At 36.6% G+C, this 25,622-nt stretch overlaps 10 protein-coding genes across 10 annotated transcripts; 6 read left to right on the top strand and 4 right to left on the bottom strand.

Annotated features, from left to right (window-relative positions):
- Positions 1 to 33: 33 nt before the first annotated feature.
- On the bottom strand, positions 34 to 3,638 carry EIN_282140 (hypothetical protein; the record flags this gene model as incomplete). Its single annotated transcript, XM_004185141.1, has 2 exons — positions 34 to 3,441; positions 3,534 to 3,638. Coding segments are annotated over 2 exons (3,513 nt in total), but the record flags the coding sequence as incomplete, so codon positions are not given.
- A 974-nt stretch (positions 3,639 to 4,612) lies between these two features.
- EIN_282130 (hypothetical protein) lies at positions 4,613 to 5,401 on the top strand (the record flags this gene model as incomplete). The annotated part of the gene is made up of 1 exon (XM_004185140.1): positions 4,613 to 5,401. One exon carries the CDS (start codon positions 4,613 to 4,615, stop codon positions 5,399 to 5,401), a length of 789 nt encoding a protein of 262 aa, XP_004185188.1.
- Positions 5,402 to 5,702: 301 nt separating this feature from the next.
- Positions 5,703 to 7,389, top strand: EIN_282120 (hypothetical protein; the record flags this gene model as incomplete). Its single annotated transcript, XM_004185139.1, has 2 exons — positions 5,703 to 5,753; positions 5,815 to 7,389. The coding sequence occupies 2 exons, from the start codon at positions 5,703 to 5,705 to the stop codon at positions 7,387 to 7,389; spliced, it is 1,626 nt and encodes a 541-aa protein (XP_004185187.1).
- Positions 7,390 to 7,451: 62 nt separating this feature from the next.
- Positions 7,452 to 8,789, bottom strand: EIN_282110 (polynucleotide phosphatase/kinase, putative; the record flags this gene model as incomplete). The annotated part of the gene is made up of 4 exons (XM_004185138.1): positions 7,452 to 7,619; positions 7,688 to 7,921; positions 7,968 to 8,609; positions 8,649 to 8,789. The coding sequence occupies 4 exons, from the start codon at positions 8,787 to 8,789 to the stop codon at positions 7,452 to 7,454; spliced, it is 1,185 nt and encodes a 394-aa protein (XP_004185186.1).
- Positions 8,790 to 9,542: 753 nt separating this feature from the next.
- Positions 9,543 to 10,148, top strand: EIN_282100 (hypothetical protein; the record flags this gene model as incomplete). The annotated part of the gene is made up of 1 exon (XM_004185137.1): positions 9,543 to 10,148. One exon carries the CDS (start codon positions 9,543 to 9,545, stop codon positions 10,146 to 10,148), a length of 606 nt encoding a protein of 201 aa, XP_004185185.1.
- Positions 10,149 to 10,913: 765 nt separating this feature from the next.
- On the top strand, positions 10,914 to 18,158 carry EIN_282090 (hypothetical protein; the record flags this gene model as incomplete). The annotated part of the gene is made up of 2 exons (XM_004185136.1): positions 10,914 to 12,417; positions 12,526 to 18,158. 2 exons carry the CDS (start codon positions 10,914 to 10,916, stop codon positions 18,156 to 18,158), a joined length of 7,137 nt encoding a protein of 2,378 aa, XP_004185184.1.
- A 121-nt stretch (positions 18,159 to 18,279) lies between these two features.
- On the bottom strand, positions 18,280 to 19,254 carry EIN_282080 (hypothetical protein; the record flags this gene model as incomplete). Its single annotated transcript, XM_004185135.1, has 1 exon — positions 18,280 to 19,254. One exon carries the CDS (start codon positions 19,252 to 19,254, stop codon positions 18,280 to 18,282), a length of 975 nt encoding a protein of 324 aa, XP_004185183.1.
- A 1,425-nt stretch (positions 19,255 to 20,679) lies between these two features.
- EIN_282070 (mannose-1-phosphate guanylyltransferase, putative) lies at positions 20,680 to 21,768 on the bottom strand (the record flags this gene model as incomplete). The annotated part of the gene is made up of 1 exon (XM_004185134.1): positions 20,680 to 21,768. The coding sequence occupies one exon, from the start codon at positions 21,766 to 21,768 to the stop codon at positions 20,680 to 20,682; it is 1,089 nt and encodes a 362-aa protein (XP_004185182.1).
- A 484-nt stretch (positions 21,769 to 22,252) lies between these two features.
- EIN_282060 (syntaxin-2, putative) lies at positions 22,253 to 23,236 on the top strand (the record flags this gene model as incomplete). Its single annotated transcript, XM_004185133.1, has 1 exon — positions 22,253 to 23,236. The coding sequence occupies one exon, from the start codon at positions 22,253 to 22,255 to the stop codon at positions 23,234 to 23,236; it is 984 nt and encodes a 327-aa protein (XP_004185181.1).
- Positions 23,237 to 23,710: 474 nt separating this feature from the next.
- Positions 23,711 to 24,624, top strand: EIN_282050 (palmitoyltransferase PFA3, putative; the record flags this gene model as incomplete). The annotated part of the gene is made up of 2 exons (XM_004185132.1): positions 23,711 to 24,286; positions 24,487 to 24,624. The coding sequence occupies 2 exons, from the start codon at positions 23,711 to 23,713 to the stop codon at positions 24,622 to 24,624; spliced, it is 714 nt and encodes a 237-aa protein (XP_004185180.1).
- Between the last annotated feature and the right edge of the window lie 998 nt (positions 24,625 to 25,622).

Genomic DNA, 25,622 nt, shown 5'->3' with positions numbered 1-25,622 from the left:
CGTCGATGTGTCTCTCCGGGCAGCATACCCGACAGACGATGACGATGACGACGACAACGTGTCTTTTAATGTCTTTCCGATGTTGTTGATGAGTGACGGTCTCTTAGGCACTTGCGACACTGAAATCATCGACTTTGGTTTTGGGCTTTTCGACAGCTCGTCGTCGCAAAGTTCCTCCACGACCTTTTCGTCGCGATTTAACGTGAAGAAGACGTTATCTGCTTTCTCGTCACACACTTCTTTTAACAATGTTGTTCGCGCGACTTTGAATAACTCGATTGGGGAAAAGACACTTGAAATTGGCATAGAAATGATTTTGAGGGACCACTCGAAGTGGTCCAGTAACACAGAACACCGCAATGGCACTTTCAAATAGCTTCGGAGTGTTTGTGTCTTCAAGTTCTTAATAACAAAGAGAAAACAGAGGACAAAGCATTGCATCATATAGATGTCGTACACATCCAATGTCACCAAATTTGTTTGGTGCCATCCTTTAAAGAAGTCGATTTCTTCAATCATATAGATCACAATTGGCATTAACATATCCGCTAATCTCTCTTTAGCTTCACGCTTCTGTAACGTCGTGTCGCAGTCAAATCGCATCACTAATAACGATAAACCATATACCCCAAGTTTCTGTAACTCCCCACCTCGTAGTATTAACATCATGTAATTCCGAATCATCAACGTCAAGATGGTCTGCTGCGAGAAACACCTCTCATCAAATGACTCAGTACTTTCTATGTACGACGACAAGAAGAGTAATGAAGAGTCTCGGAATATATTTAACATATCAACACGAAGTATTTGCGTGACCTTCTCGCGCTTCACATCGGTCTTCACATTCCCCCCAGACGCATACCAGTCCATCACTATTTCAAGTAACTTCACAACAAATGTCAACTTCCAGAACCGCATTAAGTCTCGCATGAACTTCCCCAAGTAAAGATTCGCTTTGATTTGCGCAGAGACCGTTGGAAGTCGCGTGACTTGATGCACAAACGACTCGACCAATTCAAACACACTCTTCTCAAACCGATTGCCTTCCGCAGAGACATAACACGTCTCCAACGAACTCCCCTTGTCCATCTGTTCATGTAAATACTCCACCGTCGACCGAATGATAATATCAAAGAAGAACCAAGACCACAACACGACGTTCTGATCAAAGTTGGCTTCATTCTTCATGAAGAGATCAGCAGTATCTCCAACTATTAACAAGAAGACGTATTTGTAGTGTGAATATAACGAACTTAATGTGCGCGGATCAAAGAAGTCATTGACATACTCCAACACTAATGGGTCTCTCACCTCATTTCTTAAGTTCAACGCAAATCGAAAGAACGTCACAAACACTCCCAATGACTTCTGTCCTATCAACCCGCCAATCATCCAATTTAACATCGTTGGCATGTATATCTGTAACACTGGTTTTTGTGTCCCAAGCGATGACCTTGATAGCTTGTCGACCGCATTAATGAAGCCCGTCGACGTCTCCCCAAGCATTTGAATCTCTTTAATAGCAGGAACTACACTCACCAAATTCGTGATCCCTACTTTTAACGTCCCACGTGTCTCTTTCGTCTTCGCTAGATACCCCGAAGGCCCCGGCTTATACAAATTGACGATGTATTCATTCGTTTGCGGTAAGACAGGTTGCATGAATCCAAGTGCGCGGCACTCCATCTTCGTCCCGTCGAGTTGCATCTCCATCACCTTGAAGAGGATATGCCACTCTGTTAACTCCGAATACGCTTCCTTCGTCTTCGGCATGCGGATTTTGATCTCGTCGTTAAAGCGAACGGCCTTTCCCGACAATTTGACTGCTGTTGTGTATGTCCTCATGAACTCGCCTCGCTCTTTTTGTGGATAAAACGCAGATATATATGACTCGGACTCTTTCTCGTCGACGTCGGAGGTCCGCATCGACACTTCTATGAAGGTCCATATCTTCCGTTTCTCTTTCATGACAAGTTCTTTTGGATAGATATAATAGTTCATCCCAAATTCAGTCATTGCAGTCGATGCTGTTGTGGGATAACTGACATCTTCGAGTAAATAGAGTTCTTTCATGTCTTCGCTTTGGTCTTTGAACTCGACCAAATTCGCGTCGAAGATTTTGAAGTCGGACGTTCGTGGGGAATCGCGTCGTTTAATCTTTGAGAGGGGGTCGCGCAACTGTTCTATTTGTAATATCCACGTGAGCGTTGTTGCTTTGATTTCCTTTGCACTCTCGACATCGCTCAAGAACTTGGAGAGGTCTTTAAACTCGTCGTCGCGATAGATCTTCAATCCAAATTGTTTCTCCAAAGGACTTAAGACGTATCCATTCTTCTTACTTGTAGTGACATACAGTCGTTCAGCTCCTATTCCTATTAAAGTCTTATGACTGAACTCACTCTGTTGTTTTAAAGTTTCCAATTTCTTCCCTTTAGGTAATTCCCCACCGGAATAGATCTCTCGCATTGTATTCTGTTTTGCATCTGCTGCACGATAAACAAAGAGAACGGCATAAATCTTCTTCCCTTTCTCTCGTAAATGATCCGACCCAATCTCAAAGCCGATCTGTGGCGGTTCGACATTCACATCAAAGTACATGTCCGACGTAATCTTTTCTAATAAAATGTTCTTCGCATACACCGCAAAGACACACGACAACTTCTCTTTTAATTCCACTTTGACGTTACTGATCCGCGTCGTGACTTTGTAGATACATTTCTTCACTTTCGAGTTCATTAAGACTTCCTCCGTATTCCCTAACATTAAGTCTAGTGTGTCTTCTAACGGCTTCTCAGAGAAGTTGCGAAGTAAATTGCCCCATTGCTTACGTCGAGTCCCTTCATTCTCCCCAGGAAGTGTCGACTTTAGACTCATATTGCCTTCACTCCGCTCTTTAAGTACCTTCTCATCATTCATTTGTTTAATTATATCTCTCGTCTGGTCGTCTAAGGAAAGGCGCGTGTAATGGATCTTCTTCGGCAACGCAACGATCATCGGAGGTGAGAAGATTTGCTCACAAAAGGATTCCTGTGATGAGATCCGCTTCTTCGGGTCTTTCTGTGGAGAGTCGACAGGAACGTCTGTGATAATTCCATTGGAGAAGACGGGCTTTTGAACTACCGTTCGCGGCGTGCGTTTCGACTTGACGAGTTTTGGAGAGAAGTCCGAGTAAGTCTCCGGCTTTTCTTTTCGTTGAGAAGCAAAGATCTCTTGTGTGTGGTCGAAATTTTTTGTTTGGTCGAGTTCTTCGTATTTTGCGTCTAAAATGGTGCAAAAGCCAAGCCAGTCTTTCCGTTGGATTTTGGTCGATGTGATACTCATCACCTTTTCTCCTATAAGTTGCTTGATTAAATAGTCGGGAAGATACAGCTTGAATTGCTGTTGAAGATATTTGCTGATTTGATAGGAATCTATCTCTTTCCGATCTTCGGTGTCATATCTCTACTTGTCATCTCTCACTCACCAGAATAGAGTCGCATATAGTATGTATTATAGTATAAAAATTAGTTGATAATAGTTTTTTTGGAACAAACGTCAAACAACTCCAACAGACGATCTTCCTCTTCTTTCTTTTGTTGTTTCTTGGCTTGAGGACTCATCTCCTCGGGCCGCTTATCTGTTGTGTTGCGACGAAACATGAAGAATAATAAGATCTTTTCGGTTTTACTCAGAAAAAAAGAAGAAAAGAAAGTTAAAGTATTTTTACCTGGTATTAAAGGTTTTTGGGCTTGAAAAGAGTCGAATAAAAAAATTTACTGAAATTAAAAAACATTTTTTGAAAATTTTTCATTTCCTTTTCAGGTTCTTTTTTTGTTGTTTCTTGAGTGTATTTAAATAATATTAAATTAGTATTGTAAATTATTTATTTATTATATTTTACTATTTCGATTTGTATTGTTTTTGGAAAAAATTTTAAAGGAGTTTTAAATCCATTTTTGTTTGAAAATGTTGTTCAATTATTAGTATTAATTTATTAAAGTAATTGATAATTTATAATATTTGTTTAAAAATTTAAATACTAAAAATATTTAGTTTTAATAATATAACAATAACAATAATTAATAATTAAAAATTAACTCGTTTATTTTTTTAATGATAAAGTTAGTCAAAAAATTTTTTCCCTTCTCCAATGTTATTAAAAACTTTTTTGCCATTGATGATTGTAAAATATCGGGATTATGCACGAAATGAAAAAAAATTACTTAATTACCAGTTTTTTAAACAATTATTTGTGTATAAATTAATGAAAAATCATTGTTGGCAACTAGAACAAAGATTTAAACTAACTTTACTTTATTAATATAAATATAAATTACTGATTTATTATTTTTTTTTATATTCATATTTTCACAATATCATTCATACTTTGAAGTAAATTAATTAATTAAATAATTATTATTATTTAATATATTTAAGTAAATCGTTTGTTTTCAATTAATTTTTTATATAAAGTAAAAATATAATAAATTATATTATAAAACTGGAACTATAAAAACAAAATCGGGTAATTACAAACAAAACGTGATTGTCAAAGAACACACCTTTTATAACCTCTCTGTTTTTTTAACCTCACAAATTGTGAACACGTTTTTAAAACGAGTAAAAACACTTTATGTTGTTTTTTGGTATTCTCCTCTTTTTTCTCCAAGACACGGAGGCGTATCATTTTACACATGGGTGTTACGTGCAAAAACGAATTGAGCAAGTCGCTTCTCGAACGAAAGTTCTTAATTTTCAACTCCACAAAACTAAAAAGGTGGAACGGCGCATATTAAGAAATTTAGATCAAATCTATGCTGATCTCAAAACTGTAACATCCCGAGAAGATAAGGCTTATTTGGCCCAACAAGTGGACGCATTGCAAAAGCAATTGCAAAAGACTCGTTTAACGAAAAGAACTATTCTGCGAAAAATGAGAAACGTAACTGATAATTTGAGTGGTGCGGAACGAGAAAAAATAGTTCGCCAAAATCGTTTGGAACACTACGTCACTCATCACAAAACGAATATATACTCGGAGTTCGAAGGTGCACAAAACAATTTACTTCGTCTTGAAAATATTTACGCTGTGAGGGCAGCCAAGAAAATATCAACCTATTACGCCAAAATCGCATACAAAAACTATCGCCTACGTGGCATCACTAAATCAAAAAAACTCAAAAAACTCATAAGAAAAACAGCAAAAAAGACTTTCCTTGCCGTCTATAAAAAAGCAACTAAAATTATTGAAAAAGAGACTTTGAGGCTTGGTGACGTCACTTTGGTCGAAAACGTATTAAAACGAAAAATCGAGAGAATGATACAAAACGCAAAGTTTAAATATCAAGTCATTAAACACAAAAAATCAATCACAAAACTTATCGGAAAAGAATTGGCATATCGCGCTGCAAGACATATTTAATTACACTCTTTTTTTACCATTCAGTTTATTATAATGTATCGAATTTTTACTATTATTGTACTACTGTTTTTTTTGTTTAATTATAGCTTATTTTATAGTAAATTTAGTTATTTTTATGGAATTTGTTTAAACTATTTTTAATTGTGAAATAAAAAATTTTTAGAAAAAAAATATTTATTTCTATTAAATTATAAATAAATCAAATTTAATTATAAAACAACTTTGAAAAAACTTGATGAGCTTGAGATTCTAAATGATGGAACGAAAGAATAATTAAGGCGAAAATAATGGAAGGGGTGGGATGGAAAACCCAGTGACGGCACACATTGCTGAAATTGACAATATGGTGGATGTTTGTTTTCTGACATAACGACAAACAAGACAAGAAATGATCGAAAGTATTAACAACAAAGTATGGCATCACTGATGTCGAGAAATCATGTGATAAAATTGAAGAAGCTGTGAGCGAAGTCGCAAAACGTTTGGGTGTACCAATAACGAGTGCTGAAATTCTCGCATCGGAAAAAAAAATACGGGAATTGGCAGAGAAGACATTTTCCGAAATAGAAACAGGTTTTGGGAGTGACCACACAAAAAAGCGTATCATCGACATTCCTCACTTGGACTTAAGTGTCGAAGCGCTTGAAAACATTGAGAAAAGGTTTGCTTTGAAACACGTGAAGCCGCCAACAGTGGTGGAAGTGAACTACGACAGACCAGTCACGTCGCCCTTGACTTTTGACTCGGACGACACAAAACAGATTTGGCAGTTTCAAATGCCGACACTACGAAACTGCCCAACATATGATGAGATCATATTTAATAATGTACATGATAGAAATGGGCTCATAAAGACACTCGAAACGTTGAAAACTGAAATGCAAATATCAGTGAGCATCAAAACAGACTCTTCGAACAATTACAGAGGATACGTCTCTTTCATTTTCTTGTCGAACGAAAAAACGGTGTTTGGTATCGACTGCCTTGCCGTCCGGAAAGACATTGAAATCGTCCGCCCCCTTTTCGAGTCAACAGATATTGAAAAAGTTACCTTTTCGGGATACGGGGTTCGAGCACTGTACTTTCAATTTGGAATTATCTCGAACAACGTTATTTGTCTTGAAGTGGCTTGTCAGATGACAAACGTGGCGCTGAACGCAGGCGAAGCGTTTCGGCTTGTGGGACATGAACCTCAAGAGTGCAAAGAGTGGCTCACACGACCTCTCTCAACATACGTTATTTGTCGGTGCGCTTATGACACAGTTTGTATGTTGCCTATCGTCGACTACGTGCGACGAGCCGCACTTCAAATGAGAACGTTGCAGAACGTTTTCATGGAATCTGAAAACGAGTGTCTGCCAAAGGGAAGAACGGCTGAACTGAAAAGAATTATTTCCAAACATTCGTTCCACAAAAAAATGTCGCAAGCAGAAACGCAAGCCTTTACAAACCTGTGTTTTTGGAGAGAGGAAGTGGCCCGCAAAGAAGACGTGACGGTTAACGAAATTGTCCCAACTTCAAGTCTCGAACAAATTGTTTTAACTGGCGCGTCGACTTTGGACCAAATAGCAGATGCTTTGCCAAATGACGGGATGGCGTTGTTATATGGTAGCGAGATTTTGAAAGTGTTTAAACGGTTTGGGTTCCGATACACCTCGGTGAAACAGCATTATTGGCTGCCAGTTGAGGGGATTGCGCCAAAAGACACAGAAAACCTCGTCTTCAAGCACTCGGAGTGGAAGGAACGCGAAAAGGCGATCGAAAGTGAGAAATCGTCTGTTGATGTTTTGCAAACACTTGAGAACCGAGACTTTGAAAAGGAACTCATCAGACAACTTTTGTTACCCCACACCAACAGCGATGACTCGGAAGAGGAGGAGAAGGTGGAGTGCAAGAAGGAAGATAAAAACATCCCTGGCTCTCTCAAAGAGATCTTCACCTGGTCAAGACTTTGCAAGAGGACGAACAAGAAGAAACAAGTCAAGTGATGTTAAAGAGCAGTTTGTATTTATCAAGTTTTTATCAATTAATGTTTTTATCAAAAAATAAATCAAAAGAGCATCTCGAACAACTCTCGTTCCTCTGCAGACTTGAAGCAGTCATCAATCTCAAACGGGATTTTGACGACCTCTTTAAACCCCTCTGCTATTGTTGGTAATTCGAGTTTTTTGAAATACGAATGTATTGCGATGTCGGGTATTTTCTTGGTGCTGACCATCTTTCCATCATTTTTTCAATTATCTTTCATTTGTCTTTCAATTATTGGTTAAGTATAGGAGAACAAACTGCTCTAAACTTGTTGAGGTGAAAAGATATCTTCTTGTCGTAGTCGAAGAAGACGCACCTTACTTGATACCCTGCTTTGTTTGCGATAGTTATATATTCCTCTCGTATCTCTATCGACGGGTTTGTGTTATCAATAACAACCGAATTGTTTATTATCGACTTCCTTGCCGCACTCAGACAAGCACTTTTTGATCCCAAAGTATCTTGGTTAACCCATTGATACCCATTTGGCTTCTAAAGATCAACGTTTTGTATTGAAAAGAATTCTAAAACGACAAACGAAGTACTTCTCATAGAAACTTGACTTCCCACTTGCCGGACTCCCAACGAAAATGACCATTTCGTGTGTTTTATTGACATTTAAAATGTCTTCTGTTTTCTTTGTGTCACGTCTTCCAAACTTTGTGACATCAATAGCGTCGTTCTCATAAGAAACGGGTGCCTCTTTAAGAAAGAACTCCTCGGGCGTGTAAAACTTGATTTTCAAATTACTTGCGAAGTTCCGATCACTACAACTGAAGTCTTTCTTCACTTTCTTGCCTTTCACCTTCCGTTCCATTCTCCCAGCAGCATCACCAACATAAAACGACGTGCTTTTGTCGATCTTCAATCCTCCATTGTGTCCAACTAAAAGTTCATCAAACATTGCCGGCAGTGGTTTCCGATAGATGTTCTCCTCCAATGCAGCAAACACTTGAATGAAGACGCCCACCTCCTCTAATGCCTTTGAAATGCTTTCGACGCGATTTTGAAACTCTTTGCATTTGGCGTCGTCAAGTGCGCCGTTGTGTGTTAACCCTTTTTGATTGGTGAAAATCACGATTTTCGACGTCTCAGAGAAGACCTGTAATTTGGGCACTACATACCCATTCAAAAATTTCCAGTCGGTCGATGACGTCGAAAACTTTTTACCACTGGACGTCTCGTTGTAAGTGTTTCGTCAAATTGGAGAACTACAAACAGTCACTAATGTGTCGTCTAAATCAAACGATGATATACTCGTGTGGGGAAGACACTTCTTATGAGTAAATATCATATACATCGCATCGGAATCAAAAACTTGAATCCAATTCTCCGTCTTGTCTTTCGTGTTTCTCGACATCTTGTTTTTAAGTTTGAGCATTTATTACTCAATTAAACTATTGTTCTATAGGTGTTATACTATTTTGTATAGAATTTGTTTAATTTCAGTATATTTTTAAAGTTAATTGTATCTTTACTCCTTATTGATAAATTGACATTTGATCATTCAAAAAGGATTATAATAATAGCGAAAACAAACTCAATACACACAATTTGCTTAAATATTTGACAACAAAGAAGTTACATTCAATTCCTCAACACTCAAATAAGAAAAAATGTGATAATTAAATTACCATTTATTTAATACAAACTAGTTATAAATATTATAAATAAAATGGTAAATGTATCCAATTATAAACAATAAAAACCTTTTTATCAGTAAGAATTAATAATTATAGTAAATAGTAACAATTACTATATTAATAGTTAAATAATAATTAATAGTAGTAATCAGTACATTTTACTATGAAATATGTTACAAATTTATTTTTCGGGTTTTTTGCTTTATAATTTCGAAGGTGACATTTTAAAAAACATTTTTAGATTTTTGATAGAAATTTTTGATGTGTTTTTTTATTCCCGTTTTGAAAGGGGATTTCAAACTCAAATCACAGAAGTAAATTGAACAAAGAAATTGTGGTGGTTATTCATACTAATAAATAACACCAGAAATATAACAAAAGAGGGAGTATTAAAGTGAATAAAGAAAGAGACGCCAAGAAAGTGAGACGTTCATATAAAAGTGTACAACATTTAATAATATACACTTCAAATGAATAGTCTTCTAGTATTAGTATTAGTGGCTTGTGTATATTCCGACAGTAACGTAACTGCTTTCACAGATGGTCAATTCAAAAGCGGATGGTATGAGAAAGGGTCCACGTGTTTCACTTCGACGACGGGGAAGTATGATGGACGATATATTTTATATACCCAAATGTCTTCCGGTTCATATCTGCAGATTAATGTCGACAAAGCCGTGAATGCGACAAAATACGCGACACTGACGTTTGCGATGATTTGGGAGGACGTCTATGACAATTTGAGAATGTCCGTTGCCGTTGGGACATCCAATTATGTCGCTGATGTCAAATATGAGCCGATCGTGTTGGAACCAGCGAAGTGGAATCGGATCACTGTCAATTTAACTGCTCTTGCTTTGCAAAACATTGACACTATCAAAATCACTAAGGACGACAATAAAGACACTAATGTCATGTTCAACGACTTTGTATTCACTAATGAAGAGGTCGAAGCCGGCGTGTTCGAATATCCAAAAATCGGAGATGAAAGTGATTATAAAGATCCATCTGATGGGTGCGTGTCTTCAACTTTTGGATTGGCAGCTGTGGTTTTGGCTTGTCTTTTGTTGCTTTAAGCTTATATGAACGCCGCCTAATTGGAGTGTTTTAAAAATTTTTGTTAATTTTTTAATTTTTTAATTCAGTTTTTGTTTTTTCGTTTTTTTGTGAATAAATGTTTTGCATAATTTCAGTTTGATTTTTTTTTTATTTATAATTTATAATTTATAGTTCATTTAATAATATTTCAATAAAAACAAGTAAAAAGATTGAAATAATCATAATTCGTCGAATAAAACTAAAATTACTGTTTTAGCAAAGAATAACCGTAAAAAATGCTTTTAAAAAAACTGACAAAACAAAAAAGAAAAAAAATCCAAACTTTGTGTTAATCTAAAAATAGGATGTAAAAAAGTTGAATAAAAAATCAAACTAAAAATTTTTAAACCGAAAAAGTACTATGCAGAGCGACGTGGAGAAGTACAAAAAGATCTTTCGGAAAGAAGAATTGACAGACCAAACATCTCCCCGCCCTCCGCCTTCACTAATAAAGAAAAAGCGAAATGAAATGGATTTATCTTTTGATGTTTGTTTTTTTATATTTTATTTGTTGATATTTTTATTGTTATGGTTTTGACGCTTTCAAACTTGTAATTACAGTATTAACAAAACTATATTTTCTGGTTAAATTTATTAGAAATGTATTAGTTGTTTACTTTTTTAGTTCATCAAAATGTTTTATATTTTTTGTTTTGTGTTAAGATACAAACAACATTTTATGAGTTGTAATTTTTTAAATCTAAGTTAATTGGTATTGTGACAAAGATGGAACTGAGGCGAAGATGTACGACACGGAAGTCATTGGAGAATTGAATGTTTTCCAAATCCGGCGGTTCATTTTATCGACGTACAACATCACACTTTCTATCGAGCAAATCCGGCAATTTTTGTCGGAATTGGTGATCTCGAAAAATGGTCGCATCTCAAAAGCCGAGTTTATTGCGTTTAAACAGTCTCTTTTCGCGAAGAAAGACGAGTTTCTGTTGTCACAAACAAAACCAACTTCCGAGATATATGGCAGTCTTCCATTCACACTCATAAACATTCAGCCCACGGACATAAAGACGCCACGTCAACAAGACTTGACTCGGGACTTTTTCTATGAAAGTTCTCCTTATCATCGTGCAATATTGTCACTACTTTTTGACCCAATTGTCCACTATTCCCCATTGAACGTCATTCCATTCACAAATCAATTGGGGACCCAGTACTATTCTTCGCAGCGCTCCGAGCAAGTTGTCCGTATGGGGACATTGCCAAAGTTGTCACAAGTGAATCGTGAGCCCGATGTGTTTCTTTTCCAAAATTTTCCAGCCTTATCTGAGCTGTTCGTTCCGGATGTCAATCTTGCCGAGCTCTCATCTCATCTCTTTTTTCTTCCAAAAGCCCCGAAATATTTTTCAAAAATTGAGACGTTTGTTGTCGTCTTTCTTGGGACAACTCTTGAAAGCGCCGTTCTGACAGAAGATCTCTTCTTCTCAATCTCGTTCCACAATTTGCGATCTTTCGATAAAGTCTCATCAAATTACACCACGTCCACTGCATATCGGACCGAATCTTTAGAATATTCCACCGTTGCACAAAACACTTTTGCAATTCAATTAGATCCAACTCAAGAATACGCGGCAATATTAAGAGTTTATAGAAGATATACTAATGATTTACAAACTATACGAGAAATCTACGCCCGACCCCATGACGAAAACGAAAAGTCAAAAGATCTCAAATTGAAATCAAAAACGCCACGTACAAATTTCAAACAATTTGTGATGAGTGGAGTCTTTTTAGTAAAAAACTCATTAAAAAACTTGAACAAAGGGAATGTGTTTTATGGATTGAAGTTTTATAAAGACGAAGGAATGAAAGATGAGCAATTACTCAAAGATGTGATTGCGGGAAAAGCAAAAGAGTGTTTGGGTGGAATGTGGGGCATAAAAATAGAAAAAATCTCCGAATACAAAACGGATTATTTAGTCATAGAAAAATGTTTAATAAAACAAAATTTGGAGGACCAGCCGGCCGAAGCCAAAACGAAAAAACAAGCGAAAATTCCATTAGTGTGTTCTTGGGAAAATAAGACCGATTGGAGTATAGAAATCCATAGAGAATATTCCAATGAACTGGTCGGAATATTCAAAGAAATTTCAATTGGAAAAGAACTCAAAAAAAGTGTTTTAAAAGTCAAAGTGTATTTACGAACTGGCGAAAACGGAAATGTGAATATAAAAGCGTTTTTAAATGGAATGAATATGGATGAGGTATTTGAAGCAAGTGCAATAGGAAAAGGTATGTCATTAATTATAAACAATAATATACTAATAGTATTATTAAATATCGATAAATAACAAATGTTATAATAAACTATAAATAAAACGATATATATTAATACATTAGGAATGGGCTTAACCGATGAAATAGTAATCAACTTACCATTCATTCTAACCGATATGCATCACTTATATGTCCAAGTCCAAGAACTAAATATTGAGACATTAGAAGAAATGAATAGTTATTCTGGGATATTAAAATTATGTCAACGTGGCGTGATAATAGGATCTGGAGAGAAAGTGATTGGACTCTATAAAGGAATGTCATCTAATTATTATACTGACCTTTCTCAATACCAAAACGTAAACATGACAGAGGGGTCTCCTCATATAACAATTGAATTAAAATTGAATAGCTCGGTCTACCCAAGTAGTTCGGATTTACACGCGTTTTTAATTAACAAAACGAATCAATTGTCTTCAATTAAAATGACTGATGTGATGGCATTTCTTCCATTGGTCATCCAACGGTATTTAAATATAGCTAACGATAAGAACTATACCGAATTTTTTCACTTTTTTGACGTATTGGATGAGGTATATGGGGTGGACACGTATTCGACCACATTAGTTTCTGCTATAGAAAATTATAATTATATTATTCCCAATTCCGAACTAATACTTGAGAAGCAAACGTTCACGGTGTTATCCAAAGTTTTATTAAATCTGCCAACGCCCTCAGATGACACCACACGAAAATTTCTGAAATTTAGTTGGGTCATCTTTCTCTTAATAGTTAAAAGTATTAATACATATCAAATAACTTTACGCCAGACGAATGGGGACGACGACGTGAAAAATGCCTTTCTAGGAAATCTCGAAGTTATGAAACAAATTAGAAAAGAACTATCCGTTGGAGTCTTAAAGATCTCTGGCTTAATACGGGAAAGTGTTTTAACGAGTGATGCGATGAACGTCCGGGAAGGGAATTCTGCATTAGCGCAGTTTCTCGTGCGCATGTTGAACATCTGGAATCGCGGAGATGTCTCGAAGATGATGGAGAACCATTTAGATATCCTTGCGAATCCGATTTCAGCGGATGGGATCCACGTGATGGCGAAAGATTCCGCGATCATGCAATACTTAAGTTTACTGCGGATCGAGTTCTGTGAAGTGTCGATGTTAATGGAAGGCTTTTTTAAGTCGTCGAGTTGGAGTTTGAAGTGTGAGGTGTGTATTAATGATGACAAAGAAGAGAACTTGGGATACCCCGTTAATGTTATTATAAGAAATCTATTAAGTGTTATTCATCGGGGAAAAGATGAAGGGCGGCTTGGAATTAATGTGTTAGCTATGATAGTTTCGTGTTATGAATTGGATGGTTCTCTTTCTAAAAGTGACAAGGAAAAGGCGTTTAGTAGATTAATGGTTGTTGTATTAAAAATTATAGAAGATTGGGAGATCTTCAGTAAATGGAAAGTCTCAAAAATCTCGGAAAGTGAAGATTTGGAAGATATCAAAACGTTATATTTTTCTTTACTTACTATTATAAGAAATTGCCCCAAAGACGAACTACGGCAATGGGTAACTAATGAAGTTTCTAATAGAATAGAAATCTTAATAGAAAATTTGAGACGAGCAAATTTGGTCTTTTCGTTTTTCCCAAATGAATTTCGGCCGAATCCACGCAAAGTCATTGTCGAAAAAACACGAGAAGTCGTCGCGTTGTTGGGCATCTTAAAATCGCCACGTGGCATTTTTGAAGGGAATTCGCTGCGAAATTCAAAAGAAAATCGTTTTGATAAAGAAATTGAGAGAAAGGAATTACGAGAATCTCGAGATATGAAAGAATTGAGAGAACTCAACATAACGAAAGAGGAGAGTAAAGAAACTTTTTCTGAAAATGAGATTACGCCGAAGCGGAAAGAGACGGCGAAAGATTCCATTTTAGCGACGCCGAGAGCGTTTCGATTATCAAAGAAAATAGACCAACAATTTTTTGGGACGCCGATAAAGTTACCATTGAGTACCCCACAACGGAAACGAACTATAGTGAAACCATTAGATTTAACGTTATCTGAAAAGAAAATGACAATAACACATAAAGACGAGGGAATGATAGAACGAGGGCGAGTCTTAGTAACTGAAATAGCCAAAACCTCAATGGACATTATGATGTATTTATTAGATCGCGTGAACCCGAGCAATTCCACGCCTGTTTCGCGGTGTGAGTGTATACCAAATCAGAGCGACGGGGAGACGAGTAACCCTTCTGTATTAAAGAATGAATCGGAGAGGTGGGAGGAGCAGCTGTGGGAGTTCATTTCGAAGACCCTTTTTGAGGTGTCGTGGAGCGAATACTACAGTGTAATTCTTCGTGAGTTTATTAACAGTGTTATGGCCTTCAAGCGTGTGTATATATTTGGTATCAACGGGTGTGTTCGCAATTCGATCATGGAGAGTATTGTGACTGCTGTGAATGATGAGAATCCATATAAGCGATCCGACGGCTTGAAGATGACTTTTGTCTTCTCAAAGAATGACTTTCTAGTGAATGGGAATATCGAGAATACCTCAAACGGATATAAAAAAGCGATTTGTGAGAGTGGCGTAACGGGGAAGGACGTCCTCTTAAATTCCATTGAGGAATTCGAGATGACGTCAAAGCGCCATTTTACAACACAAACAGAAGAACTCAAAAATGCAGACGAGAAATATCGACGAATGCCCGGAGCAAAAAAATGGAAGGACTGGAGCGAAATGAATTATGGCAAATTGGTGGGGAAGATCTACGACCAGGTAAGCTTCCGAGAAGACTTGAATTTGGTTTTAATTGAAACGATCGGACTTATGAGGGTCGACGAGAGGAGAACTGAAAATGATGGAGTGCTTGCGGAAGTCATTTCGAAGTTGAAGAAGTTCAAGGTTGAGTACCTGAAGTTTGGAGAGGGCGAGCTGTTCGACAACTTCAGGTCGAAGAAAATTTCCGAGAAGTATCGAGAAGTCGGGAAATTAGAAGAAAAAGTGACACATCTCATTTTTGAGATTGACAAGGAGGTGGAAGAAGGGATGGAGATGAGAAGAAAGAGAGAAGACATGAAGACCAAAGCGGAGCAGATGATGACAGCAGTTTCCCGAGAAGTTGTTCAACTGTTACAGCCGAAGCCTCAAAGTGTTATACAACATGACATTCAACAAAGTGAATGTCATAGTTTCTCTCGAGCTTCAGAAGTTTTGGAGATATGTCCTCTTTCTACCAAACATCCTGAAGAGTTATTATTAGAGAAATACGCGATCTTCGACGTTCATAAACAGTGTCAGGCGCTTCGTTCGCGTCTCGATGAGATGTCTGAATCATTAAGTAAGTGTGGTCTTCGTCGTGTCGAGGAGATCGATGCGATGTTAGACATTATTAGTTCTGTTGAGATGATGCGACAGAATTGGTACGATGCGACACTCGAATTGTCTTCGATTGAGTCCTCGCTCTTATCGCGTGATGAGAAGAGTGAGCGGAAAGCGCAGGAGTGGAGTACACTGACGTCTACGATGCTCCGTCATTGGAGCTCCGACTTAATAGGAGATCCGTGTGAAATTGAGTTCTTAGTATCTCGGAAGAAGGACTTAGATGTCATCATTCGTCGTGTCGAAGAGCGTTCGGAGAAGGTCCGGAAGTCAGTTCAAGTGAGTGGAGTAGTAGAGAAGGGGGAGGTGATGTGGGCGAATGTCATCAATTCGAGTGAAAAGGTAGTCCAGCAGATTTATGAAGTTAAAAGGAAGTACGATATTAAAGTTGAGATGAAGAAGAAACAAGAAGGGTTAGAGAGTCAAGCGGAAGAACTTCGATATTTAGTTGGGCTAGTTTTTCTGTATGAAAAAGTCAAGAAAGAGATTGGGGAGATGGAGAGTGGAGTGGATCTCATATCATGTGAATTATTAATTCAAGTGATGAGGGAAATAGGAGATGGGATCTATAACTATTTAACACGGATAGATGACATTGTTGTGAATATCACAAAAGAGTCGGAGGAGGTTAAGGAGAAGCTGGGGATAGGGGAAGTATTGAATAAAGTCAAATTTATATATAAAGAGGAAGGGTATAGCTCTTTGTCGCAAAGTGGTGGAACGAGGTTGAAAGAGTCTTCAGAAGTCTTCATCGAGAAGAGAAAGCAGTTAGAAGGCATTTTGTTGCGATTTTCAGAATTAGTTGCGACGGAATTGCGCAATGAAACGGGGCGGAAATTGTACAAAAGAAAAATCGAAGAGTTGCTGCACAAGACGAAATCGGCAGTGATCACATCTGAAGTTGAGACGCAGATTTGGTTGTTGTATGATGACATTCGGAAGATGGAAGATTCTAATATAGAAGAGATAACGCGATATGTGAGTCGGAGTGATGAGGGGTATATAGGTCGATTAATGAAAATTGATCCGAAGAAATTGAAGAAGTCGTTAGGAAGTCCAGCGCTCGGGAAATTCAGTTCGATGATATTTAAAGACGGAGTATCGCCTTTAAGAGAGAAAGAGAGGGAGACTGTCATCTTAAATCTGAGGAACGAATTTGATGAAGAGTCCTCGTTGTTGGACGTCTCGAAGAAATTACAACGGAAGTACTTGAACGACGTCAAGACGTTTAAGAAAGAGGTTGGAGAGGTGATGAAGAAGTTAAAGATTTTAGATAAGAACACGAGCGACTGTGATGAGATAGCGGACAAGTATTATATGTTCTCTGAAGAATATTATAATAACCCGGAACTCCATATTACGTGGATGAATCGACTATCGGAGTCACAGAAGAATCGCGCGAATTTCCCGGAAATGGCGAACTGCGAGTTACATATGGTGTTCTACTTAATTAGTGTGCTGAAGATTGAGATCGATGTCAGCGAAATTAAAGACATTTATACGTGCGAAACACCTCCTCCGGCAAATGGACAAATCTTTGAGACTCAGGAAAGCGTGTTTAAACACTTTGAACGAGCACTCTTCGCTATGCAAAGAGCTAACTTCTTTGAAGAAGCTATTAAGATCTCGAGGTGCGAGGCAAAGTACTATCTGAAACAAAATAACTTCAAAAAAGTGCTGAAATGCCACGAGAAACTGTCAAATCTGTTTGATGTCATGCAGGACAAACACGTTGCTGTCAATTTCTTCTTGGTCAATTACAGAGAAAAGAATTACATCTACTGCGTCGGAGTCGAGAAAGAACTCTTCGAGAAAATGATCAAAACTACGTTAAGACAAGGAGAAGAGGCGCACGCAAGTCCGACCGTTGCGGACGAAATCATTGTGTCGAAAGTCAGAAAAACAACAGAGAAGAACACATTCGAGCAAATCAAATACACGAAGAGACACGTCGTGAGGAAGATCTATGTCACAGAAGTGGCGCTGCCTAACGTCATTCGAAGATCGAAAGTCATCAACGCGCAAATCAAACGAGAAAATATTGTCACGTTTATACAACAAAAGGTGACAAAAATTGAGGAAATTGTCGACACTGTTGATGTCAATGCGATTGATAAGGTTTTTGGACAGATCGAGGAGACAACTAGGTACGTCAAGAAGTTGAACGAACGGAAGCCAAGTGGACTCGAACAGGCAGTCCAACAAATCTGCCGACTCGACGAGAAAATCAAAGGTCTGATTGTGGCGGCTGGAGTCACTGGATTGTACAACGACGATTTACTCGAGAAACTCAATGAAAAGTACGTCCAGATGCATATGAGTATCAAAAATTTGGTGAAGGTCATGGAATCTGTTTAATTTTTCTGTTTATTGAACATATTAGTGTTGTTCTTTGTACTCGATGAAATTAACATATAAATTGTAATTAACTCGTTTCCGTTCATAGAGTCGTGTTTCAAGTTGTGAATATGCACGAGAGTCATACCCACTCAAGAGCATACATCTTGGTCGTAGTGAATGTGTCCGGAGCACAATTTCCAGTGAGCAATTCCTTTCCCACAATTGAAGGGATTCTAAATGTCTGTTCGATGTTCTTATCGATGTACGATTGATTGGGAAAAACTGATATGTAAAACGCATCTTGAACAGCAAAGATCCAATGACTCTCTGAGGGGAAAATAGTAAGTTTTGAAGGCTCAATTTGTTTTGGTGTGATTTTAATCGCGGTTGTATGGTGTGGATTGACTAACGAGAAGACAAAGAAGTTCTTATCATTTGGGCTGTGTGTCTTTTGGTTGTTAGAAACAGCAGTAGTTGTGAAACACCCAAAGACCCACCCCGCTTCACTCACACATAGTAACATAATATTCTTCTTTCCTTCAACTCGCCGTGTTAATACATCGGGCGAGAACCCATCGATTTCACTGTTCATCACAATTTTGAATTTATGTGCGCCCGTCCACTCTTTCAATTTTTTCAAATGACGATTTTTGAGAGGCACCCTCTCAACCAGGTAATTCTCAAACGAATCTCCTGTCCCGGTTCTTTCTGTTGTAATCTCAGAATCCGACTCGACAGTGAGCGCCTCAAGCCACTTCTTCGACGACGAGTGTGTAAAATCTCTTTTTCTTGGTATTGGGGATAACTTTTCACACGACTGACTGTTATGTGACTTTGAGTTTTTAGAAAGATTGGGAACAACATCATCACCGACAGTGTTAAGTTTTATACTTCCAACAAGGTTGATAGTACCTTTGTTGACCATGTTAATGACAATACCCTCGCTTGGCGCAGGCGACTGGAGTCTGCTTGGGCTGGTGTTGCTGTTTAATTCTGATATCTGGCGATGCGAGTAAAAAATACTGGAAGACTCATCCTTCTTGTCAGCGCTCGGAACGATCTCGAAGAACAAGTCGTCGCTTGTGTCCATTGTCTCCTTCTTGCGGACTTCCATGCTATTTTCCCATTTTCCATCCCTAAATACCCACGCATTCGAAAGTTTTCAATCTCATTCGATAAAGTGATGAAATGAGATGATTACTATATGTTTAATATAATTATAATTACTTTTCTAAAATAAAAAATATTGAAGCGAACAATTTGATGTGTTATGAATTCTAATAAAATATAGTTCAATTGAATTATATTATAAGTTATAAAAATATACTATAAAAACCACTTCAATCTGAAAAAGACAAAGAAAGTCACAATCTCAAAGTGAGAAGTTGACATAAAAAGAGTGGTACAAAAGCTAAAAATTTAATGGAGAAACAAAGCGTTGATGATTCTTATACAAGAATGAAAGTTGTTGTATCAGATCTTACTACTGTTTTAAATGAAGCCGAGGAAGACCACAGACGCGTAGCTGTGTTAGAAAATACAGTTGATACTCTTCAAGGGAGGGTGAATACGTTAGAGAAGCAATTGGAATTTATCGTGAATCAGGTGCCAATTACCATACCTCCTCAAAAATTGGCGCTTTCTCAATTTGATTAAATCATCTTCACCAATTTTTATTATAATTTATAATACTATTATTAATAATGTGTAGTTCTTCTCTTTTATAAAATAATTTTTTCATTAACACGTCCCAAACAGAAACGTAATAATAATAAGTTTTTATTTTTTTCTTTTACCTAAACCCTTTTTTTGCCTTCATACACAAAACAAATTTTTGAAAATTTTTATTTATTTTTTTTATCAACTCAAATTTGAATTGTATATTTTATAGTCACACAAATAAACATGAATGAGTTTATTTGTGTTAAACAAGAACAAAGCATTAGAAAGAAAGATGGGGTCTAATGACAAAATATATTTGGTTGTTTTTATATAAAAAGTATATTGTCATTTGATTGTAACGATATTGGTGTTTAAATTGTCGTCATATTTATTAATGTGACTATTTGACATTGTTTGTTATGAAGTGGATTGACGATGTAGCGTTTTTATATTTAATGTTGTAACACAATAAAGCGATATGAAATTTCGTCCAAAAAGATTATTTTTGATCAATCTTAGGTAATTGAGTTCTCATTTTTGAATTATTTTAAGTAAAATAAAACTGACTATTGGCTGGTTTGGGTTAGAAAGGGGTTTTGGAATAAAAATAATAAAAAAATGATTTGGACAATTTCTTTTTTACTTATTTTTCTTCTTAAAAAAAAGTTTTGGGTTGTGAAAGTGTTTAGTTTTTTCATTCTATAACAACAAGTAAAATTTTCATCTAGTTAACTCTTAATAAAAAATAGAATTGTTACAATAATACTATATTATAATATTATAATAGTATCTTCTAGTTATTCAAAAAAAACACTTTTCTAATAATTATAATAATAATAATAATTAAATTTCTCATACATTTTACTAAACCGATGATTTAAACGACCCCACCATTCTTTTTGGCGTCATTGACAAAATCTCGAATTTTTTGTTCATTTTTGAGAGAGCACACGAGGAGTGCGTCATTAGTATCTGCAACTATATAATCATTCAGTCCTTCGACAACAACGTACTTTTTAAGATCTTTATGAACTATACAATTCTTGCAGTCATACATCACTGCACCATCACTCACATTTCCACTCGCATCCTTCTCTTTTAATGAATACAAAGACCCCCACGTCCCAACATCACTCCAACCAAATTCGGCACAGATGACACAGACTTCTTGACTCTTTTCCATCACGGCGTAATCAATAGATATCGACGGACACTTCTCATACGCTCGATCAGCTCGAGCGACCTCTTCGGCAGTCTTAAAGTACTTCTGCATCTCATCGAAACACACGCAGATGTCGGGAGCATACTTCTTCATCTCGGAAATGATCCCAGAACTACTCCACAAGAAGATCCCCGCATTCCACGCATACGTCCCTTGCCCTAAATACTCCAACGCTCGTTCTAATGTCGGCTTCTCGACAAACTGAACCACTTTCTTGACTTTGAAGTCACTCATATCATTTGGAAGAGTCTCGGTGGAGTAATTGATGTACCCGTATCCCGTCTCCGGCCGCGTTGGAGTCATTCCAAGGGTCACCAATTTGTTTGGATTTGTCTCGACAAAACTCAGTGCAGAGTCAACTACTTCGACAAATTTGGACGCGTCCACAATTAAATGGTCTGATGGAGCGACTATCATCACTCCTTTGGGGTCACGAGAATGAATCCAATACGCAGCATAACAGACACATGGCCCAGTGTTCCGTCGAAACGGTTCACATAAAATGTTCTCTTGTGGAATGGAAGGAAGTTGCGAGGAAACAAGGTCTTTGTAGTGATGAGACGTCACAACAACAAAGTGATCGTCTGAGATTAAAGGCTTTAAACGATCAAAGGTCTGCTGAAGAAAGGTCCGGCCAACACCCATGATGTCTATAAACTGTTTGGGTTTGTCCTCACGTGATATCGGCCAAAAACGGGAACCGACCCCACCAGCCATTATTACACAGTAGCGATGCGATTGCATTGATTTGCAGTTCAAAGGAATGTTTTGAAGTTCTTCACAACTACTAGTGTATGGTATTGTACTATATTAATTAAGTAATTAATAATTAATTTATGGTTTATTTGAAAATATTGGTATCTTGTATTATAATGTTAGTTGTATTATAATTTATTTTTGAGTATAATTTAATTATGGTAAAAAAACGAGTACAAAGAATCTTTTTTTGAAGTTAAATTAGTATTAGGAAATTATTAATATAATGAATAACTGAATTTATAACAATAAAATTATTAATTAATATATTATTATATAAAGTATTAACTATAAATAGTAGTTTTATTTATGATTAAATTTTGATATAATATTTTTTAAATTAATTAAATAGTAAAATAAATTATATTTTTAATTTGCAGAACATAAAAAAAAGATTCAAAAAATGAGAAGTTTGCTGGAAAGGGAGAGTGCTTAAGGGCAGAATAGAGAGGTAAAGTACTTCGTTATAACAATGGCAATTGTCGATTCTGAAAGAGTCGCATCCGAAGTTTTTGAGGAGAATGCATCAGTTCTCAAAGACGTGGTTTGTGTTGGCGAGCCTGAAAAGCTCCCAATTCCAATACAAACTTTTTTGGACGAGGTTGATGATATTAGGAGGCAGTTGAACACCGTAGAAGACAACACCGCCCTTTTGAAAATCAAACACGAACGGCTTTTAAAATCGATGAAACAACGAGACATTGGAAAAGAAGGCGGTGAGTTGAAAGCGTTGGTTAGCACATTGTGTAAAGAAGGGATAGAGGTCGAGAAGAAGATCGCCAAACTGAAAGAACAGAACGATCAGTACGAGGTTGATTATACAAATGGGACACTTTCGGAAGTCACTCCAAGCGAGCTCAGAATACGGCAAAATCACACAGCAACACTTTCTAAAACTTTTGTCAGGGTAATGAGGGGGTCAAGAGAAGCACAAGATAACATCAAAAATGATTTGGTCGAAAATTATCAATTACAAATCAAAGAAATGGGAATAAACAATCTGCCTCCCGAGCTTTCAACTGTTCAGGTTATTCCGTCACAACAAGAAATTAAGAAGAAACTTTCTGTGTCAAAACTGGTCAAAGAAGCCTCAAGGAGAATGAATAAGACAGACGGCTTGAAAACACTGGCTTACATTAAGGCGCGTCATGACGAGATCTTGTGTATTGTACGAAGCATTGATGACTTGTCACAAACATTTGTTGATGCTGCCATTTTGGTACAGATGCAAGGCGAGATGATCAACGACATATGCAAAAATTGCGAAACTGCCCAAGAGTACACACAGCTCAGTGTCCACAGAATTCAGACATCCAAAAAATTGACGAAGAAAGGAAGGTTCAAAAAAGCGTTTTATATCATCTGCTCGTGTATGATCATCTTTGTTATTATTGTCTGTGTCGGCAGTATTGTACTTCCAATTCTTATCAAAGCTGCCGAGTTTACACTGGCCTGATTTTCCAATTTGTGTCTGTCACTATCAACATTACCCACGAACAAGTTTTGCAAACGCAATTTGCTTTTAAATACTTCTTTGTCTTCGATTTGTTCGCTGCAATTTTTGTAATTCATCGTTCCAATCAATTCGTCATACTTTAAAGTCCGAGCGTTGATTAAAAACATCGAATCCTCACTTCAAATTTCTCATCACTTTTTAATAGTAATTTATTGATATATTTATTATAATTGTAACTATTAATTGAATTATAAGAATCTCTGAGAAATGAACTTCTAAAAGCAAAAGGCGATGATGCGGTCCCAGCGGCGAGTCGAGTTAAGCAACAAGTTCCAGTCTGTTATCTTCCCGACCATAGCCGCGTTTCTGATATTTATTTTAGGCCTTTCCACACTTCTTCTTGAAATTTGTCAACCACCAATCACTCCCCTGCGAATGGTACTTTTTCTTCCTTGTTTTTTACTCTATCTTTTAATGTGTTACACCTTCTATAAAGCAGTTTCTACGTCTCCCGGCAACCCTCCCTTAGACTGGCTTCCTAACGTCCCCGAAATAGAGTTAACGTATGCAAAGGAGAGGTACCAACTCTCTGTAGACAAGAAGCAGAAGTTAATAGACATGTTATATCCAGCCCAGTACTGTGGGGAGTGTCACGCCTTCCGTCCCAATCGGAGTTACCATTGCAAAAAGTGTGGCAAGTGCATTTTACGACGTGACCACCACTGTCCATGGATTGGTCAGTGTGTTGGTCAGAAGAATTACAAGTACTTCATTCTCTTTTTGTGGTATGCACCTCTTATGCTCTCTTTGGGCGTTTGTTGGCACGCAAACGGATTTTGGAGGGATTTCGTTGAACAACACCACCAAATGGGGACGTGGTGGGACGAAGTCAAAGCTCCCATTCGAATTTTTAGTGGCGTCGTCCAAGGCGCTTTGGTGTTCGGCATTTTAATGTTAACAGTGACACACACTTACCATTTGTGTATTAACACTACCGGTCAAGAAATGATCGAGTTGGCAGGACTTAGGAAAAACAAAGCAACACAAGCAGTTTGTTTGTACTATATTTTATTGGTACATTTTACCATTACTATAAATTAATTACAATACTATAATAATACCAAAATAATACTATATTTGTAATACTATAACAATAGTAAAATAATAGTATATTTGTATTACTATAATAATACTACAATAATAGTAATAAAGTTGGTTGGTCTATTGAAACGGTTTTAACTGATGAATAGAGAGTCTCGATGTTCTCAAAAACAGCAAAAGAGAATATCAACGAAGTCATGGGGAAGAGGTGGGTAGACTGGATATTACCAACAGTGGTGCCAGGGGATGGAATACACTTTGTGAAGAGAGCTGACACGGATGTGTGAAAGCCAGAATCTGTAAACTATCTCTTTTCGTAATACATTGTCTTTGATATTGGATATAAAAGTTATAAAATTCAATGGTGAACAAGACCATATTGAATTGAAGAGTTGATATACACATAAGACTGATCCAGTACATATTCTTCTTTGAATTAAAACTAAAATATAGTAATAAACTATAATATATAGTAAAATCCATAATAGTATAAAAAATAGATATTATTTTTATTTCAAATGATTATTAAAATAATTATGGATTTAAATAAAGAGGAATGTCTATTTGGTATTTAAATTGATTGTTACATTTTGAGAACAAAATAGAATGAACACTACACAACATCAAGAACAACAAAACAGAAAGTGTGAACAGTTAATTAACGAAGTTAACCAAGACCCATTCAGTAGTGGAGATGTCCAACTTATATATTTGTGCCTCAATCTCAACAAGAACAGTATAGTCCAGAACAAGAATTAAACAATATTAAATTGGTGTGGATACTATTTGCACTTGGTTTTGTTTTAATCATCCCTTGGCTTTGCGCTTTTATTATTGTGATGAATAAAACTTAAGATAATAAAGCAAGAATATTTGGAATAGTTTCGCTAATGCTCTTTTTTATTTCAGCGTCACTTATAATTATATTTATATCAATATAATTGTTGTTCTGTGATTATTATTATAAAGTCAGTCCCCAAACTTCATCTGGTGGACACAATAGCTTTAATTTTATATAAACAATGGGCATTGGGTAAAATATGGAAAAAACCCGAAACAATTAAAATGGATTTTTGGGAAAGCTTCTTGAAATATTCATTTTTATGGTTTAAAAATTTTAAATTAAAATGATCAATATAACTTTTATAGACAGACTGTATTTGAACCTATTCGATGTTTTATTTTAAAAAAATCTTTTGAAATAATCAAAATAAAAATTTAAAAAATGTTGTTCAGTTACTGAACAACATTTTAAAAATTAATGAAATGTATGTTTTAAAACAAG

This window comes from Entamoeba invadens (assembly GCF_000330505.1).
Source record: "Entamoeba invadens IP1 unplaced genomic scaffold scaff_1105074725543, whole genome shotgun sequence".
NCBI classification, from domain to species: domain Eukaryota; phylum Evosea; order Mastigamoebida; family Endamoebidae; genus Entamoeba; species Entamoeba invadens.
Note: the sequence above shows the minus strand (reverse complement) of the source record. Positions and strands in the feature narration are given on the sequence as shown.